The 18,294-nt window shown below is 44.6% G+C and overlaps 1 protein-coding gene across 2 annotated transcripts in view; it reads right to left on the bottom strand.

Moving 5' to 3' along the window:
* Positions 1 to 18,294, bottom strand: part of LOC139747479 (transcription factor RFX4-like) — a 58,410-nt gene that overhangs the window by 34,859 nt on the left and 5,257 nt on the right. Inside the window, exon 2 of one of the 2 annotated variants that reach the window (XM_071659848.1) lies at positions 763 to 1,266. The exons of the other annotated variant lie outside the window; for it this stretch is intronic. Within the exon in view, the coding sequence (XP_071515949.1) occupies positions 763 to 829 (67 nt within the window). The 5' untranslated portion in view covers positions 830 to 1,266. The remainder of the gene's footprint in view (positions 1 to 762; positions 1,267 to 18,294) is intronic. 2 annotated transcript variants of the gene reach the window in all.

Genomic DNA, 18,294 nt, shown 5'->3' with positions numbered 1-18,294 from the left:
ACAGTTTCTACACGTTAGACACTAGATACCAAGACTGGAAATAACAGTTTGAGGTTAAAGGGAAAATGTTATGTACACGTGGGTAAAAGATTTTTTTTTCAGTTGCAGAGTTTTAGAATAATGGATTACATAACAACAAGGTTTTTTCCAAGGAAAGGTTATCATTTTTCTTAAACCATGACTATGGTAATACGTTACTTGAAGACATCAACCATCATGTATTAAAGCTGTACATGGAAAATAAATAATCATTTATTTTCAAATCTGTGTCAACTACCTAGATACGTTCACAACAGTTAATCGACAGGAATGTGCTTTCCAGTCAGACTTTTCCATAGAATGTGCACGCCAGTTGACCATATGGTCCTTGTTGGTCATCTTCCTGGCGGCTGCTGCTCCAGGGGAATAGTGGTTGGGGTATGGTTCCCTCTGCGTCACTATCCTGCCTCTGTCTCTCTACACATTAAGAACTTAGGATGCTACAGCTGTCCTCCAGCAGATAACCTCGTCATAGACCATCAGGTCTTTACTTATCCGCCCTCCCATGTACTTCTCTCCCTCACTATCCCCACACGAGAGATACCCCTCTGTACCTTAACCCAATACCCCCCATAAAGAGGTACCCCTCTGTATCTTACCCTCTCTACTTATTATATTTTTCTTTCTACCCGTCCATCATCTCTCTCTCTCTCTCTCTCTCTCTCTCTCTCTCTCTCTCTCTCTCTCTCTCTCTCTCTCTCTCTCTCTCTCTCTCTCTCTCACCATTAGATAGGGGCGGAGATCCCTCCAGCGTTGAGTTACTCTGCCCTTGATTCACGGGTGAGGACATCCTGCCCTCTGCTTCACGTGACCTGTGGATCGTTTCGGGTGGTGTCCAGGGACTCCAGCTGAGGCCCCACCTGCTGCCAGACTCCAGCTGAGGCCCCTGCTGCGAGACGTTTGGAGCCTCCTAGGGCAGAGTCCGGAGGTTGCAGGTGCTGGGAGATGTTCGGGATCCCCTCAGGGCCTCCTTGGGCAAGGTCCTGAGGTTCCAGCTGCTTGAAGTTCAGGGTCTCCTCAGGGCCTCCTAGGGCAGCGTTCGGAGGCCCCAGCTGCTGAGATATATTCAGGGTCTCCTCAGGGCCTCCTAGGGTAAGGTCCCGAGGCCCTGGCTGCTGGGAAAAGTTCAGAGTGCCCCTAGCTTCCTTGGTCCTTCGTGGGTCATCGTCTCAGCCAGGGCTGACTATGCCGTCTCCAGGGCCCTAACTGTCTCTCTCCTCATCTCATCTGGAAGCAGAGATCTCACGGTGATGACGGAGATACTTGGTGCTACCTAGCTAGAGACAGAGATACTTGGCGTCATGTGAACTGGAGACACAGCTAACTGGTGTTAGGTGGAGGTACAGCCACTTAGTTTTAGATTATATGATAACATCAAGAGATTTATATATATATAAAGCAACTGTGTGGTTTCGACTCAGAAATGAGCCTCAAGAACCAGTAAGTGAAGCACGAGTCAAATAATCTGAAGCACTGAGAAGTTGATATACAATTCTACAGTACATTTTCTTGGTTTCCTAAAGATTACCTAATTTTTATTGTTGATTACAGTACTGAGTGCTAACAGAGTAACAGGCTATAGGTAAGGGCATCTATAAAATCCAGATAGACTTGTTTACATCACAGTCCTAACCAAGCTTCGCTGTAAACCGGAGCCTCGTAAGGAACGAGATAGACGCTCGAAGCTCCAAACCCATCTTGTGGCAACATCTGAACTAGTGGCTCACCTCCTCTTACTTTTTGCTGACTCCTTAAGCATGGCGGAAAGACCTTAGAATAATGTAGAACGGTTCTTGACCACGAATTTAGGGATGGTAACACTACCATTCGAGCCTGCGAATGGTACTAACACTACTAGTGCTAGTGGTAACACTGACCATGGTACTTACAAATACAAAATCTGTTGTGTATCATGAAATGTGTCTAGGCTTTTAGTTTATATTTTGCTTTCACAGTAATCACAGAACATTGCATCCTGCATCAACATGAGGAGTAATTCATTTACCGTTATGGAATTCGTAGTATCAACAGTAACAGGAAGTTCGTTATAGTATTTGATGATTCATGACGAAGGAATTCGTTGTATACCAGCTTCCTCATGCGCCGGGAGGCTGCGCGTGGGGAATCTAAAATCGATGATTATTTAAGAAACGACGCTACATCTATCGCAGGTAGACTACATCATATAGCAGACGATGTCCCATCCATCGTAGGTAGACTACATCACATAACGAACGAAGACCCATCTATCGTAGATAGAGTACCTCATATAATGGATAATGTTCCATTTATCGTAAACAAAGTACATAATACACAGAACACATTCACGTGACACATGTCATGCATTATATGGTTTTTTAACACAGGGAAACCAATCCCTCCATCCAGCAGGCTGGCGTGAGGTACAAGCCTTCGTCTGCAGCAGGTAAATCATGGTATAGAGAAGTCCCCTAGTGGCGTCTTTACTCTTACCAGCTGGCCAGGGTCAGGAGGTGGCTCTTACCAGCTGGCCAGGGTCAGGAGGTGGCTCTTACCAGCTGGCCAGGGTCAGGAGGTGGCTCTGGCCAGCTGGCCAGGGTCAGGAGGTGGGTCTGGCCAGCTGGCCAGGGTCAGGAGGTGGGTCTGGCCAGCCTCGGGCCTCAACCCCTCCAGGATCACGAGCCTGGCGACCTTATGAAAGGCAATTAAAAATGCACAGTGATCCGTTACTTTCCTTATTAATTACTCTCGCGGAGATGATTTTTAATTAAACCCGCGTCTGCCAAGCGCTTTTTTGAAGATTAGTCTCGGTTCTTGAGGCAGTGTATGGTCGGGAAAAATCTCCTTCACTTAATAATATGTTGTAAGGTTCGTAGTCTGGCAGGCCGAACACAACCTCCCCTGCCAGGTTAAGTTCATGTTAAAATCAACTAACTGTTATAATTCTTATATATATATATATATATATATATATATATATATATATATATATATATATATATATATATATATATATATATATATATGTGTGTGTGTGTGTGTGTGTGTGTGTGTGTGTGTGTGTGTGTGTATCATATATTTCTCCGCCGTTTCCAGCGTTAGCAAGGTAACGCCAGGAACAGACGAAGAAAATGGCCTCATTGGCCCACATCCAGTGAACCATAGCTGTCATGTATAATCCATCGAAACCAAAGCTCCTTATCCACATGCACCTATCCCCTCTGTGTGTATACAACCACAGGACAACTTGTATCGGGCTACTGGAGCTAAGAGGCTGCGCTCCACGTGGGAGCAGGGTAAGGTGGGCTCCTTTGAAATGGGAATGTCCTCGATGACTTTGTACTCTTTACGTCCGCTGACAATGGTACAGCCTCGTCCAAGGTGACTTCCCACTCGCAGCGTCCCTGTGACCTTTCCTCCATGACCCAGGCCGGGCATATGAGGTCATGACCCACTGGTACTGGGTCATTCATCCCACTGATCATCTCAAATCGTCATATTCGTTCATTAAATCATTAGCTCTTCCCTATCAAAGCTTTAGCTGCCGTTTTCTTTTCATTCCAGCCTTGTGTTGAAAGAAAACATTTACTGTTTAATGAGTGGACTTAACGCTCTGCTCGTTAACAGTTTTGTCTTGATGATTCGTTTAATACGTTCAGTTGCGTTTATTGTTAATTTACAAATCATATTCTCCCTCTAGTCACAAAGAGAAGTTAAGTTTAGCCTGTATTTGTATCGTAGTGTTGTGTTCAACGTATATTCAAATATTATGTACAATTTCATCACAGCAGAAAAGTATGTTTCGTTCTGTACGTCAGAACACGTACCGCCACCCACGACCCGACCCCTGCCAGTAATGTTCCCTTCAAGGACACCCACTCGACCTGTGCCATTCAGATGAACTGCAAGAACGATCTCTCACTACTGACTTGAGTACCTGGCACTCTACACACACACACACACACACACACATTAACAAACAAACAACTAAACACATTAAATTCCCAATTGTTGCTTGCTAATATGAAGTGTTTTTGTTCGTTTGTAAATACAGTCAACATTATTGAAAAATATCTATTAAGTGTTAAGAAGTAGAGTTGTGGACAGTGTTTACAAGTGTATCTTGCATATGATATAGTGAGAGTGTTCATGATATAGTGAGAGTGTTCATGATATAGTGAGAGTGTTCATGATATAGTGAGAGTGTTCATGATATAGTGAGAGTGTTCATGATATAGTGAGAGTGTTCATGATATAGTGAGAGTGTTCATGATATAGTGAGAGTGTTCATGATATAGTGAGAGTGTTCATGATATAGTGAGAGTGTTCATGATATAGTGAGAGTGTTCATGATATAGTGAGAGTGTTCATGATATAGTGAGAGTGTTCATGATATAGTGAGAGTGTTCATGATATAGTGAGAGTGTTCATGATATAGTGAGAGTGTTCATGATATAGTGAGTGTTCATGATATAGTGAGAGTGTTCATGAGTTTAGTTGCATGAGGAACCAGTTTACTGTACACCGAGTGACTAAATATCGTTACATTTATCATAAGGAAACAAGGATAGTTACTGTGTATGGACAAGAAAAACCATTGGCTTATAATTTTCTTTTTAGAAAAAGAATTTGTGTGTTCTTCAGAAGCAGATGATTTGTGGTATTTACCATAGTGATACTGTAAATGTGAAGTTTCTACTTCCATGTGCAGTATGCAGAGGAGGTGTAGAATGTAGTGTACAGAGCAGGAGGTGTAGTGTAGGTACTGTCTAACGTCTGTGTTTGTACAGTCATGTGCGAGCCGTCGTCCGACGTAGTACGTCATGTAACGCATAGCCCGACGTAAGTATGGCAGACGCGATCTATTCTGCGACGGAAGTAAGGCACGTATGACACCGTACAAGGCAGGTACGAACTATACCCTATTGTCCGACGCAAGTAGGTTGTGTGATCTATCGTTCGACGTAAGTACGACACGTGCAATCTATCGCGCGACGTAAGCGCTGCACGTGTGAGGTATGGTGGGAGGTAGGTATGAGTGGTAATCCTGGGATGTGAGGGGATGTGAGGGCAGGTGAACTCCCTTATTACCGGTATATCGGGCGAGGGGACGACTGGCCCAGCACGTGGCACAAATTACCCGCCACGCCCCCGCTAATATGATCTTTATTACCCCAGGTATTAAGGATTAAACTCACCCGTCACCCCCAACGCCCACACGTGCGTCGGATTTTCACCCTGACGAGATATCTGGCCCTTTGTTCACATGGGCTGGCGGCCGGGCTAAGCGCACCTTCCTGGAGTTAAGCGTAGCCTCACGGTATTAAACGCAGCCTCACGGGGTTCAGCGTAATCTCTCAGGCTTAAGCGTAGTCTCTCAGAGTTAAGCGAAGCCTCTCGGATTTGAGCGCAGCCTTTCGGAGTTAGACACAACCTAACGGAGTTAAACGCAGCCTCACGGTGTTAAACGCAGCCTCACGGTGTTAAACGCAGCCTCACGGTGTTAAACGCAGCCTCAGGTTGTTAAACACAGCCTCACGGAGTTAAGCGTCGCTTCCCGAAATGAACAAACCAACGATCACACGCTAAACCCCGCCCCTCCTGCGCCCCCTCCCTCCCCCCACCACCACCACTCAACCTGAAGGGATTTAAATCAGATTTTCAATAGGAGCGTCGGAGGGCCGGGCCCCCGCCCGAGGTGTCTCCCCGGCCAGGACGGCCGCCCTCTACATACAGGAGGTCTCTCGCTGTTGCTACACGCCTGCTACTGTTGCTGCTGCCGCCGCACGGCTCCTGCTGCTGCTACTGGACGGCGGCTCCTGCTCCTGCAGGACTTGCTCGCGCTACTGCTGGTGACGATGCAGAAGCTGCGGGAAGTATAACCTGTCCGGCCATTATTTCCAGCGAGTCATTTTCCGAGGCAGTGGGTAATAACGCAGTGAGCCGCACCAACGCACGGCTCGGATTGTTCCTTATGTAGGGGGACGCCACCCCCCGACCCACCAGACCCCCTGTGATTGTGTCTTATTATTGGTTCGCTTACCTGTTAGTGGCAGCAGGTCAGCTTTACCGGGGAGGGTAGCCACGGGGGAGGAAGATAGAGGGGAATATTTACAAACCAATATTTGCCAGCCGACCACGGGAAACGTACGACAGCTGAGGAGGCCGCATGTGCACCTGTGTGTGTGTGTGTGTGTGTGTGTGTGTGTGTGTGTGTGTGTGTGATTACCTATTTGTACTATACTCGTGTTGCCGCAACTCTTCAACCTTCTCTACTTTCAGAGAAACTTTGCAACTTCTGTATGTTGTCCATGTTCACTGTCTCATAGCTTTATTCGATTCCTCCGCTGCTCTTATAAAAGTGTTTCTTTACGTCCTCTCTCGCAAGCCTCTGCTTGATTTCATGTTATCTCCTCTGAGTCTTCTGTCCCAAACGCTGCTCACGCTAACTGTCATCAGTCTTATTTGATGCTGGAAGGTTGTGATCAGGTCACCCCACACCCTTCTCTCTTCCATGATGGGCAACTTTAAGGTCTTTGGATTTTCACTGTAACTCAGCTTTTTTAGTTTCGGTACCATCTTTGCTGTCGTTCTCTGGACTCTCTTTTAGCTCTTTATGCTTCTTTAGTTGCAATGACCAAACAGAAGCATGTTCAAGCTTTGGCTTAATGTTTGATATAAACAACTTTCTGGATATTTCCTTCTCCGCGACCTTGACTGTTCTTCTAGTACAATGCAGCAGACAATTTGTCTCTCTTACTCGTCTCTTAATGTGGGCCTCCGTCGACAGTTGAGGGACGATGTCGACTCACAAATTCCTCTCGCTCAGATTCCTGCAGCCTTTTTCTCGCTACATATAATGTTCATACTGTGGTCCTCTTTCATCGTGACCCATCCACATGCAGTTGCTCGGGCTGAATGTTATCAACCATTTCTCATAACAACGTCCTTGTTTATCTCAGTCCTCTTTTAAGTTGAAGCAATCCTCCTCAATTTTCACTTCCCCATGACTTTGGCATCATCCGCAAACATGATGCCGTAGGAGTCAAACCTCTGTCATAAGTCATTCACATAGATCAGGAAGGGCAGCGGTCCCAGGAAAGAACCCAGCGCGACGCTACTGGTGGCCTTAACCATTTTCGAAAAGGCTGCTCTGGTATGTGTCGTCTGTTCCCCTCCACTACAATGATATTTTCTTCGAAGGAATATCCGTTGTATTCTTGCCTGAAGATCCAGGTTCTTTAACAGCCTGCTGTGTGATACAGTATCGGCTGCTCTGTGGCGATTCAGATCCAGACAACCTAACTAGCCTTCTCTTTTGTTTAAAATGAAGCTTAATCTTTCATAGACATGTAAGTTGTTCATTACACATTACCTTATTTTCTTAAAACTTGTTGTCTCTCACTAAGGTACTTTCTCCTCTGCAAAAAAAAAAAAAAAGTCATCTATTTGCGTTCTGATTATATTTTCCAATACTTTACAGACCACATTCTTCAGGAAGAACAGACCCTCCTGGTCTCCTGTCTTATACTGAGTAAGTACGATGTTTGCTGTCCTTGACATTTTACCTTCTTGTAGTGAGCAGCTGATCATATCATCAGTTTGTTCATGTGTATCTACACACATTGTCAACACTTATGCAGGGTCCATTCATCAAGACCATGGACAGTCTTTTTTGTGAATCTTTTCGATATTTCAATCCCTTCCAAGACCTCCGCATTCCATCTCACTGGTGGTGGGTCTAGGATTCTCTCTTGCCCTGTCCACACTGTTCTATTCAGCATGACACAAGATACATCGTCCGTCACAATAACTGGACAACCTCGTATCCACCAATTCCCCTTTATATTTATTACAGAAACTGTGCTCAGCATCATTATGGCACCAAGTATGCTTTTGATTAGCATTTTTGTCCCCTTTATCCTAGAACATGAACCTCTTCCATCCCCTTACTCTCACCTTCCCTCACTCCTCTCACCCATCTCTCATCACTCTCCTTGCCTCTCACTCTCACTACCCATCACCCCCTCCCCTTCCTTACCATTCAGTAGTAATCAGGAGAGTGAGCTAGAGAGCGGGTAAGTGAGAGCCTCGCCCCATACTGGCCTAAAACAGATATAGTCCCATCATTATCCTCCCCCACCCCATCCCCATCATTATCCTCCCCCACCCCATCCCCATCATTATCCTCCCCCACCCCATCCCCATCATTGTCCTCCCCCACCCCACCCCCATCCCAACCTCCTCAGCATCATATCCCAACCCCCTCCACCCCAGGACCCCAGCACCTGTTTTGACACGACTCTCGTGGGAACGTGTTAGTGTGTGTGTGTGTGTGTGTGTATGCAATCAGACTGACTCATGTTTCTGACTGACTCATGGTTCTACCTGCCTCATGACTGACTCATGGTTCTACCTGCCTCATGACTGACTCATGGTTCTACCTGCCTCATGACTGACTCATGGTTCTACCTGCCTCATGACTGACTCATGGCTAATGTCGTCTCGTGACTGACTGACTCATGGATTTTCAGCTGAGTCATCATCGTTAGTTTACCGTCATCTTGGTGACAGTTACGTCACCAGCATGACCTCCATACCCGCCCCTCACACTACCCTAGTAACCATCACTTTAATTACCATCACCACTGCGTAAATTAAGAATCAGTTAAAAATAATTAAAGTTAGGAAAAATCATTTAAGATCTGAAGTGTTACGGGCGATGTTTATGACATAGCAAGGTTCCAATAATCTGATCATGTTTTGCCCAACATTTTTTTCGCAAATATATTAAAATCATCTAAAAAATATTTTTAGTTTGCTAGATAACGTTGAATATCACTTACCAATTACTAAGAAAACGCTCTGAACACTGGAATTCTCGTAAGAGTTTGTGGATAAGAATAAAAAGGAAGAATCAATGAGACTGATCATAATTACTGACGTATTTAGTGCAGTCTATGAACCCAGCAACAATAGCGGCATTACGGAAGGATTTACCTGACGAGCAGTGAGTCAGTGAAGTGTAAGGACGTTTCATGGAATATCCTGGGACAAAAACCGGACAATAACCCCCCCACCTCACCTCACCTCACCTTCCCAGCACGTGGAGCGTGACATTTGTCCCTATGATGAACAAGGCCACAGCCAGGTTCCTAAGGACTATCGTTGTTCATCCTGGATCGTAAAAATGACGCAATCCCACCTAGTGACAGCGGAAGATCATCCCATTTTCTATGTGGTTTGTCGTAGAAAAGGGGACATTGTCATGGTAATCTCTGGACGCCGCAGTGAAGCCGGTCCTCCAGGCCGAATGTTCCAGCACTGACGGTTGGGAGCTGGGGAGGCGGCTGACGAAGGCTGGGGGACGGTGACCAGTGAGGACGTCAGTGGACAGACATGACACCTGAGGAGTGAGAATGACCCAGCAGGAGGACGCCAGGTCCGTGTGTCCGGCCGCCCAGGAGAGCCATCAGCCCTCCACACCTGGCACCCAGCTGGCATGACCCACCTGGGTCTCTGGCTGGGATGTCCCATCTGGGCCGCCAAACTCATCAAAACTCGCTGTAATACCTCACCACCAGTCATAAGTCATTTCTCGTCATCACGCCATCGTGTCTTCGTCGTATGTGTGAATAATGATGATTAATTCTACGTAAGTTGGCAAAGGTGTGAGAAAGAGGCACAGAGTCGACTGCGACGGTTCGAAACACTGAAACACTGAGTCTCGCTCTGTTCGAAAAAATGAACACCGCCCCTCTGTAACGTAGTTAATCTTAAACACTCATGCTCTTCAAAGACCCTGGAAGAGTAAGGCACAGTGTCGAGATGATAAAGATTAAATAGATTCCCTGTTCGAATCATTATAGTCCCAAGACCTCGATGTCGTGATAAAAAGTTAACAATCTCGGGGTTCAAAACATTCTGGGTTCGTTACCAAATGATTCTCGGTCAAGACTTAGTAATGCAACGCTTTGTTTAGTCACGTGCGACGGGAGACTATACTAACTAGTTGTAACCCCACGCTCGCCACTCAAGTCTGTGTAGCAGCACCAGACCCTCCTACCCAAATCAGTCTATAACTGACCACGATGCCCCGAGTAGAAATAGAAAGGTTACCCTGCTTCATACTTCACCAACCTCTATTCACAGATCCCCTAGGAATTAATAACACACACACACACACACACACACACACACACACACACACACACACACACACAATGAAATAACCAACAAGCACTAAACAACCGCCCTTCCAACTCAGTCTTAAACTCTACCCCACCAGAGATACACCCATCAGAAACAACACTCCCCAGACAAACACGACTCACACTCTACCATCCATGCTTTGGACAACACCTATCACTAAATCACCCCAAACACCGCTTCATCGTATCCCATGACCCTCATACCCACGATGCAACTACCACAAAAAACTGAACACTTACTACGTAACAGCCCTGCACTTTCTGCACATAAACACACAAACATTACTACACATTATGATATGTAATGAGAGACAAGGAGGCCCTGGGTCAGGAAGTATGTACAAGTGTATATGAAGTGAACCAGTTGGCACTAGGGGATGGATTTATAAGTTGTGTTGATATAAAAAACTTAGAAATACATACATGGGTCATGCAATCTTTGTGGGAAGAATATTAGATGCTTAAGTACTGAGGACTACAGTTACAAAGTACAGTACCTCTCTACGGTGCCAAAGTACTGTACCACACCACAGTACCATAGAACAGTAGCACACTGCAGTACTACGCAACAATACCACACCACAGTATTACGCCACAGTACCACAATATAGTACTTCCCTACCGTACCACACGACAGAACCTCACCACAGTTCTATGCTACAGTACTGCACAAGCTACAGTACTGCACAAGCTACAGTACCACACTATAGTAGCATAGTTCAGTAGCACGCCACAGTACCAGACACTTAACATTCTGGTATACAGACTGTAACTCTGCCTCCGGTGGACCTTCGTGTCTTTCTTCCTGGTAGCGGAGGTTAAAGGTGGAGACAGCATCGATCGTCGCCCCGCGGGTGGTCGCGGCTTTTGTCCGGGGCAGAGGGGAGCTGGGGTGAGAGAGAGAGAGAGAGAGAGAGAGAGAGAGAGAGAGAGAGAGAGAGAGAGAGAGAGAGAGAGTAACGGAAAATGTAATGGAAAAGATTAAATGGTAATATGTACCACGACCTCACCATCTGACGAAACATTCTTTTCTCTGTTGAGGTTGGGTACTCCCCGCTCCTTGCAGCCCAGGGATCGCCTTTGAGAATAAATTTTTGATCCGACCGACGTGTGCCCAGCTGCTGCTGCTGCTGCTGCTGCAAGAGGTGGGGGAGGCAGGGGCGTCGGGCATAAAAACCTAAACCATTTCAAGGAAACTCATGTAACCCAAGGCAGTAGACGTACACAGTTCCATCCTGCCGCTTGTTTATCTGGCTCTCCGTCTGTTTGTATTTATAAAAACTCAACAATTATTTGCATCAGCAAGGTCAGCCTTGGTAAACAGATTAATTACTAGATACTCTAACGGCACTATGAATTTGAGGTCAGTAAGTCAAAGGTTAAGAATTGTATAGCTTAGAAAAGTGTGGTACAATATGGCCACACTTTAGGCCCAACAAATGAATACAAATAAGAAATGGATGATTTATCTTAAATCTGCCTAACTACCTGCCAGAAGCAACATAAATGATTATTTCATGTCCAGGAGATAACGAAAACAATCATTTACAAACTAAGGAACGCAAGATATGTATAAACAAAAATCAGGCAAGTGCTGTTTACGTTCTAGTTATGAATGCTGTTCAGTCGTCTCTTTCGTGCCACGGGATTGTATATTATTATATGATAATTAAGACAGTCATGAGTATACAGAAAACGAGATATAGCAAACATACAGAGGTACTGAAAAGAAAAGTAATGGACTTATATTGTTGTGATTATTGCGGTACTATATGGATCCTAGGATGGCAGAGTGGGGCCCATCAGAGGATCATGCTGGCAGTGTGGATATCATCAGAGGTTTGCCTGAAATGTTCTCTGGATAATCCCAGCTTGCCTGGAATGTTCTGTAAACAGTCCCAGCCTGCCTGGGATGTTCTGTAAACAGTCCCAACCTGCCTGGAATGTTCTGTAAACAGTCCCAGCCTGCCTGGGATGTTCTGTAAACAGTCCCAACCTGCCTGGAATGTTCTGTAAACAGTCCCAACCTGCCTGGAATGTTCTGTAAACAGTCCCAACCTGCCTGGAATGTTCTGTAAACAGTCCCAACCTGCCTGGGATGTTCTGTAAACAGTCCCAACCTGCCTGGGATGTTCTGTAAACAGTCCCAACCTGCCTGGGATGTTCTGTAAACAGTCCCAACCTGCCTGGGATGTTCTGTAAACAGTCCCAACCTGCCTGGGATGTTCTGTAAACAGTCCCAACCTGCCTGGGATGTTCTGTAAACAGTCCCAACCTGCCTAGGATGTTCTGTAAACAGTCCCAACCTGCCTGAAATGTTCCTTATTTGATCCCAACTTGCCCGGAATGTTCTCTAGATATTTCAGTTTTCCTGGATGTTCTATTCCTTACCCTGGATGGTATGCAGGTATTGTGACCTATTTATCCCACTCCCTGTGCAAGGACATGTCTGTGTGTACATCAGATCACTATGTATCACGTGAGCTTGAAGCACAACTGTTGCCTGGAGTCGCTGGTGCATAAATTAAAACTCCCTTTGTGTTGTGAGCAAAAGACACAACAAAGAGAGCGGTGTCCTTTCATGAGAGCCACATACTAACCCCACTCTTCCATCTCTTAACAATATTCTTACACATTTTCCCAAATCCATTTCGTGAAATACATTAACAAGATGAACAGTCGATGCTGACGTAGACCAGCGTAAGTCAGGCATGATATACAACACAACACAAGCAAAACACAAGATATTGTATTAATGGTGTGTCTGGATTATGGGTGTATTCATGAGGTTGTCACGAACGTTAACATAATGATGGATCCAGCTGATGGCCAAAAATGACAACAAAGAAAAAAAGATGGATTGCAGTCACAATTTTGCAACCCCTGCTTGAGTGCTGGAACCTATTCCTTTAATATAGGAAACCAATAACTACGTTTTCAGCTCCTTAGCTTATACACACACACACACACACACACACACACACACACACACACACACACACAGTCAAAAACCATGTCTTCTTATGACCCTCACAGGAGACAGGTGTCACCAGCACCTAACCCGAGTCAATCCTGTTTAATCCTCCCTAAACTAAAGCTAATCCCCTGTTTAATCCACCTTTAACTACCGCTAATTAGTCTATAATCTCTCACGTAGCCTTTCGCATGGAATGACAGCCTGCCATGTCCTCACATCTGTTCCACAAAATCCACTCAAGGTCATCCTCTCTCTCTCTCTCTCTCTCTCTCTCTCTCTCTCTCTCTCTCTCTCTCTCTCTCTCTCTCTCTCTCTCTCTCTCTCTCTCTCTCTCACTGACACTTTCCCTTCCGCCAGGTCTCCCCCCAGCCGCCACATCCTCCTTACCTTCCTCAGACATTTCCCTGACATACTTCCCTCCAGATCCTGCCTTCCCTGGCCACACTCCGTACCCTGGCCTCGCCAAAGATGACTTTTTACTCGCGATGTAACGACTAGCATGCGGAGCCCGGTAACCCATATATATATATTTTTTTTTTCTTTTTTTTTTGTCGCTGTCTCCCGCGTTTGCGAGGTAGCGCAAGGAAACAAACGAAAGAAATGGCCCAACCCACCCCCACACACATGCACATACACACGTCCACACACGCAAATATACATACCTACACAGCTTTCCATGGTTTACCCCAGACGCTTCACATGCCTTGATTCAATCCACTGACAGCACGTCAACCCCGGTATACCACATCGCTCCAATTCACTCTATTCCTTGCCCTCCTTTCACCCTCCTGCATGTTCAGGCCCCGATCACACAAAATCTTTTTCACTCCATCTTTCCACCTCCAATTTGGTCTCCCTCTTCTCCTCGTTCCCTCCACCTCCGACACATATATCCTCTTGGTCAATCTTTCCTCACTCATTCTCTCCATGTGACCAAACCATTTCAAAACACCCTCTTCTGCTCTCTCAACCACGCTCTTTTTATTTCCACACATCTCTCTTACCCTTACGTTACTTACTCGATCAAACCACCTCACACCACACATTGTCCTCAAACATCTCATTTCCAGCACATCCATCCTCCTGCGCACAACTCTATCCATAGCCCACACCTCGCAACCATACAACATTGTTGGAACCACTATTCCTTCAAACATACCCATTTTTGCTTTCCGAGATAATGTTCTCGACTTCCACACATTCTTCAAGGCTCCCAGAATTTTCGCCCCCTCCCCCACCCTATGATCCACTTCCGTTTCCATGGTTCCATCCGCTGCCAGATCCACTCCCAGATATCTAAAACACTTCACTTCCTCCAGTTTTTCTCCATTTAAACTCACCCCCCAATTGACTTGACCCTCAACCCTACTGTACCTAATAACCTTGCTCTTATTCACATTTACTCTTAACTTTCTTCTTTCACATATATATATATATATATATATATATATATATATATATATATATATATATATATATATATATATATATATATATATATATATATATATATAAGATTATCTGTGGTCTACCCAACATCTTCCAGAGAAATATTCACAATCTACGTCATCAGTCTGGTGTAAGAGTTTAGACTGTAATCAAGGTGTGTGTGTGTGTGTGTGTGTGTGTGTGTGTGTGTGTGTGTGTGTGTGTGTGTACTGATTGACTCATGCTATTTAAGGAATTCATTTATCTGTTTATATAAACAGACGGATAGAAGGTGACTTATTGCGTGAAATATAGACTGGCGTGATATTCTCCGAAAAATATAACACGACCAAGGAGAGAGAGAGAGAGAGAGAGAGAGAGAGAGAGAGAGAGAGAGAGAGAGAGAGAGAGAGAGAGAGAGTGTGTAAAAAGAGGCAATAATCCGATGGAGATAATCTCAAGTAATAGACCATTAATGAGGTAATATTGAGGGGAATAGGGTAACAAACAACTCGCCCAATAAAGCACAGATCTGCGGCCATTTCCAGTAAGCATCTCGACTTTGCTCACCCTCCGTTGGGTGGCCTGCTCGCCCGCCCAGACCTGAGGGACAGAACTATGATTCTCGGCCGGAGGTGGGAGGTTACCGTGGCTGGCTGGGGAGGTTACTGTGGCTGGCTGGGGAGGTTACTGTGGCTGGCTGGGGAGATTACTGTGGCTGGCTGGGGAGGTTACTGTGGCTGGCTAAGAAGGTTACTGTTGGTGTGTGGGTGGGGAGGGTAGGTATGTTGCTGTGGGTTGGAGGGGAGGATACTGTGGGTGGGGAGAGATGCTGCCTTGGGTGGAGGGGAGGATACTGTGGGTGGGGAGAGTTTGGATTCTATAAGGCGGAAGATAGACCATGTGGAGGAAGACGAGGAAGTATAAGGCGGAAGATAGACCATGTGGAGGAAGACGAGGAAGTATAAGGCGGAAGATAGACCATGTGGAGGAAGACGAGGAAGAGAAGCAGCAATGATTGTACCGGAGTGAGGGAGGGAGGGAGGGAGGGAGGGAGGGGTGTTGTGCTGCAGGAGATTAATTACTTTAGGAATTACATGCTCGAGAACCTGGCACGTGCATGTAAACCACCCGCGCTCATGTACATTGCCAGTCGTTGTACACCCCAGCCGTACACGGTGCCCAAGTTACCATATATATATATATATATATATATATATATATATGGAATGTGTATGTGTGTATGTGTGTGTGTGTGTGTGTGTGTGTGGTCTAAGTGCTTGCTGATGACCACGAGGAAAAAATGAAAGCCGACATGTGCCAAGCGCTGTCGTGGAATGTCACAGCGTCAGGGGAGGGCCGTATGTACGTATGGAGAGAGACAAGTGTTGTTTCCTGCCACATGTGGTGTCTGGCTCCAGGCAGACAAGCCCGTCATGATTATTGCCTCACCGTCAACACATCTTGTCTAGGGCAAAACTATCATCTTTATGACGTCCTTCATTAATATCTGATACATGTCTTGATAAATGAAGATTCATTGATAATTCTATTGATATACTTTAACATAAGAATTATTGTTACCAACATTTATGGACGAGCAGTGCACTGGGTACCAGCCTTGTCCTCACACAACGTTTGTGCTACTCAAGTGTAGCGTACTGATCCTTGCTGGGTTCTCCTGTAGGAAGCATATTACAGTCTTGGCAAAGCGCGTTGTAAACACTACCAACTGTAATGTCTGGGGAGTATTTGAACAGAATATCTTTAACATGATGGGTGTTGCTGACGGCTGTATATATTTAAGGTTTGATTAGATTGTGATTCGGGATAAAGTTATCACTAAGAGACAGAAACCTAAAGATTCTTGGTATCATGGAAAGGTTTGAGCTGAACACTATAAAAGCATTTCTTCGCCAGAGTTACAGATTGGTCAGACAGCTGCGGGACAGTTTGATCCAACATTACAGATGTTCCCTAGACTCATCCATGATTTCGGTAACAAATATACACAATGCACGTAGTAACACCAATGAGAGAAAATTGTTTAAATCTATCAGGTTGTGCTGAATGATCAGGATCATACGGAGGAACACTGGCGGTTTCTTTTTTTTTTTTTTTTTGGTAAATATTGAAATTTTTTTTTTTGGTAAATATTTAATTTTCCAAAAGAAGGAACAGAGAAGAGGGCCAGGTGAGGATATTTCCTCAAAGGCCCAGTCCTCTGTTCTTAACGCTACCTCGCTGTCGCGGGAAATGGCGGATAGTATGAAAAAAAAAAAAAAAAAATATTGAACGTGAACGCGTTACCGACCCTGTAAATCAAGCACTTAAAAGTAATGTACTGTCACTTCTCTACTCTGCCCTAGAGACGTCTTTATCACACAGACCCACTTGGGTTAGTTCGCTTTCTTCTTCCATCTGGTCATCAGCATGTAGAGTGGACGCCCACAGATCTGAGCACATTGGTACGACCCCTGGGCACGACCTACGATCTCTGAGCACAGTTATACTACCCCTGGGTATGTCGCCAGGGCCTTTAAACGCACCGTTGTGCTCAAGGGTCGTACCGTCGTGCTCAAGGGTCGTCCCTTTGTGCTCAAAAGTTGATCTCAAGGGCTTAAAGGAAATCGTATAGACTCCGATGTCATCTAAATATTCATAGAGAAATACTACCTAGCCATAAATCCCAGCAGGTATACTACAGCTGGGCACAAGGATTACATCAGACCCTGGGATTTATGCAAAGATTACAATAAGATTTTTTTGCTGTTCCCGATTTAAAAAATTTCAATTTACTCAAATCAACGACTTTGGTTACTTGATATGATTAATATTTAACACTCCCCATTACAGACATATTAATGCCATCCGCTTTGATAATCAAATTCGACTCGTGACGAAGTCTGAATGCCGATTTTCCGATTTCATTTGAAAATCCACATACACGATATTTTAGTTGATTACCAAAACCATTGGAGAAAAATTATATCAAATTTCACAGTATTCCACAATAACTTATTTACTGATTATTACCTATATTTGATATTCCCAAATACATCTAGATTTTCTATTTGGTTTAAAATTGAAAATACGGATTTCCTACGAAAAGAAGTAATCAAGAAATTCATATTTGTTTCATTATTACAAGTCCCTAAATCATTCGTATTAATTTAGTTATTTATCTGTGTACTGGATGATTAAACGTAAATAAACTGTATATAGTTAAGATTATATGCAAATTATACTGATATTTTATATTTTGGGAAAATCAGTTATTTTGTACAAACGAAAACTTTTGAAGGAGAGTTTACAATGTTTGGTGCTGGAGTTGGTGATTGGTGAATAGTTGTAAACGCTTTTGATAAATGAAGATTGGAGATTGGTTACATTGATCAATGAGTAGTTTTAGGTTTTTCAATACAAATAACATTGTGCTAACACAAAAGTTTGTTCCTGGGTAGGAAGTGTTATTTACTAATTGATTATCCGTAAAAAGTGGAGAAAAAGGCTATTATATTCCTTTAAAACTTTGCTTTTGTGACCAGGACAACGTTATTTTGAAATCTACCTATTCCCAATTGGACATCGGGCCAATTTGCACATTTCTATTCCCATCAAGTCAGAAAAACAACAAATGAATCAAAATCAACATGTATT

This window comes from Panulirus ornatus, chromosome 68 (genome assembly GCF_036320965.1).
Source record: "Panulirus ornatus isolate Po-2019 chromosome 68, ASM3632096v1, whole genome shotgun sequence".
NCBI lineage: Eukaryota > Metazoa > Arthropoda > Malacostraca > Decapoda > Palinuridae > Panulirus > Panulirus ornatus.
The sequence above is the reverse complement of the archived record's forward strand: the minus strand, read 5'-3'. Positions and strand labels throughout refer to the sequence as shown.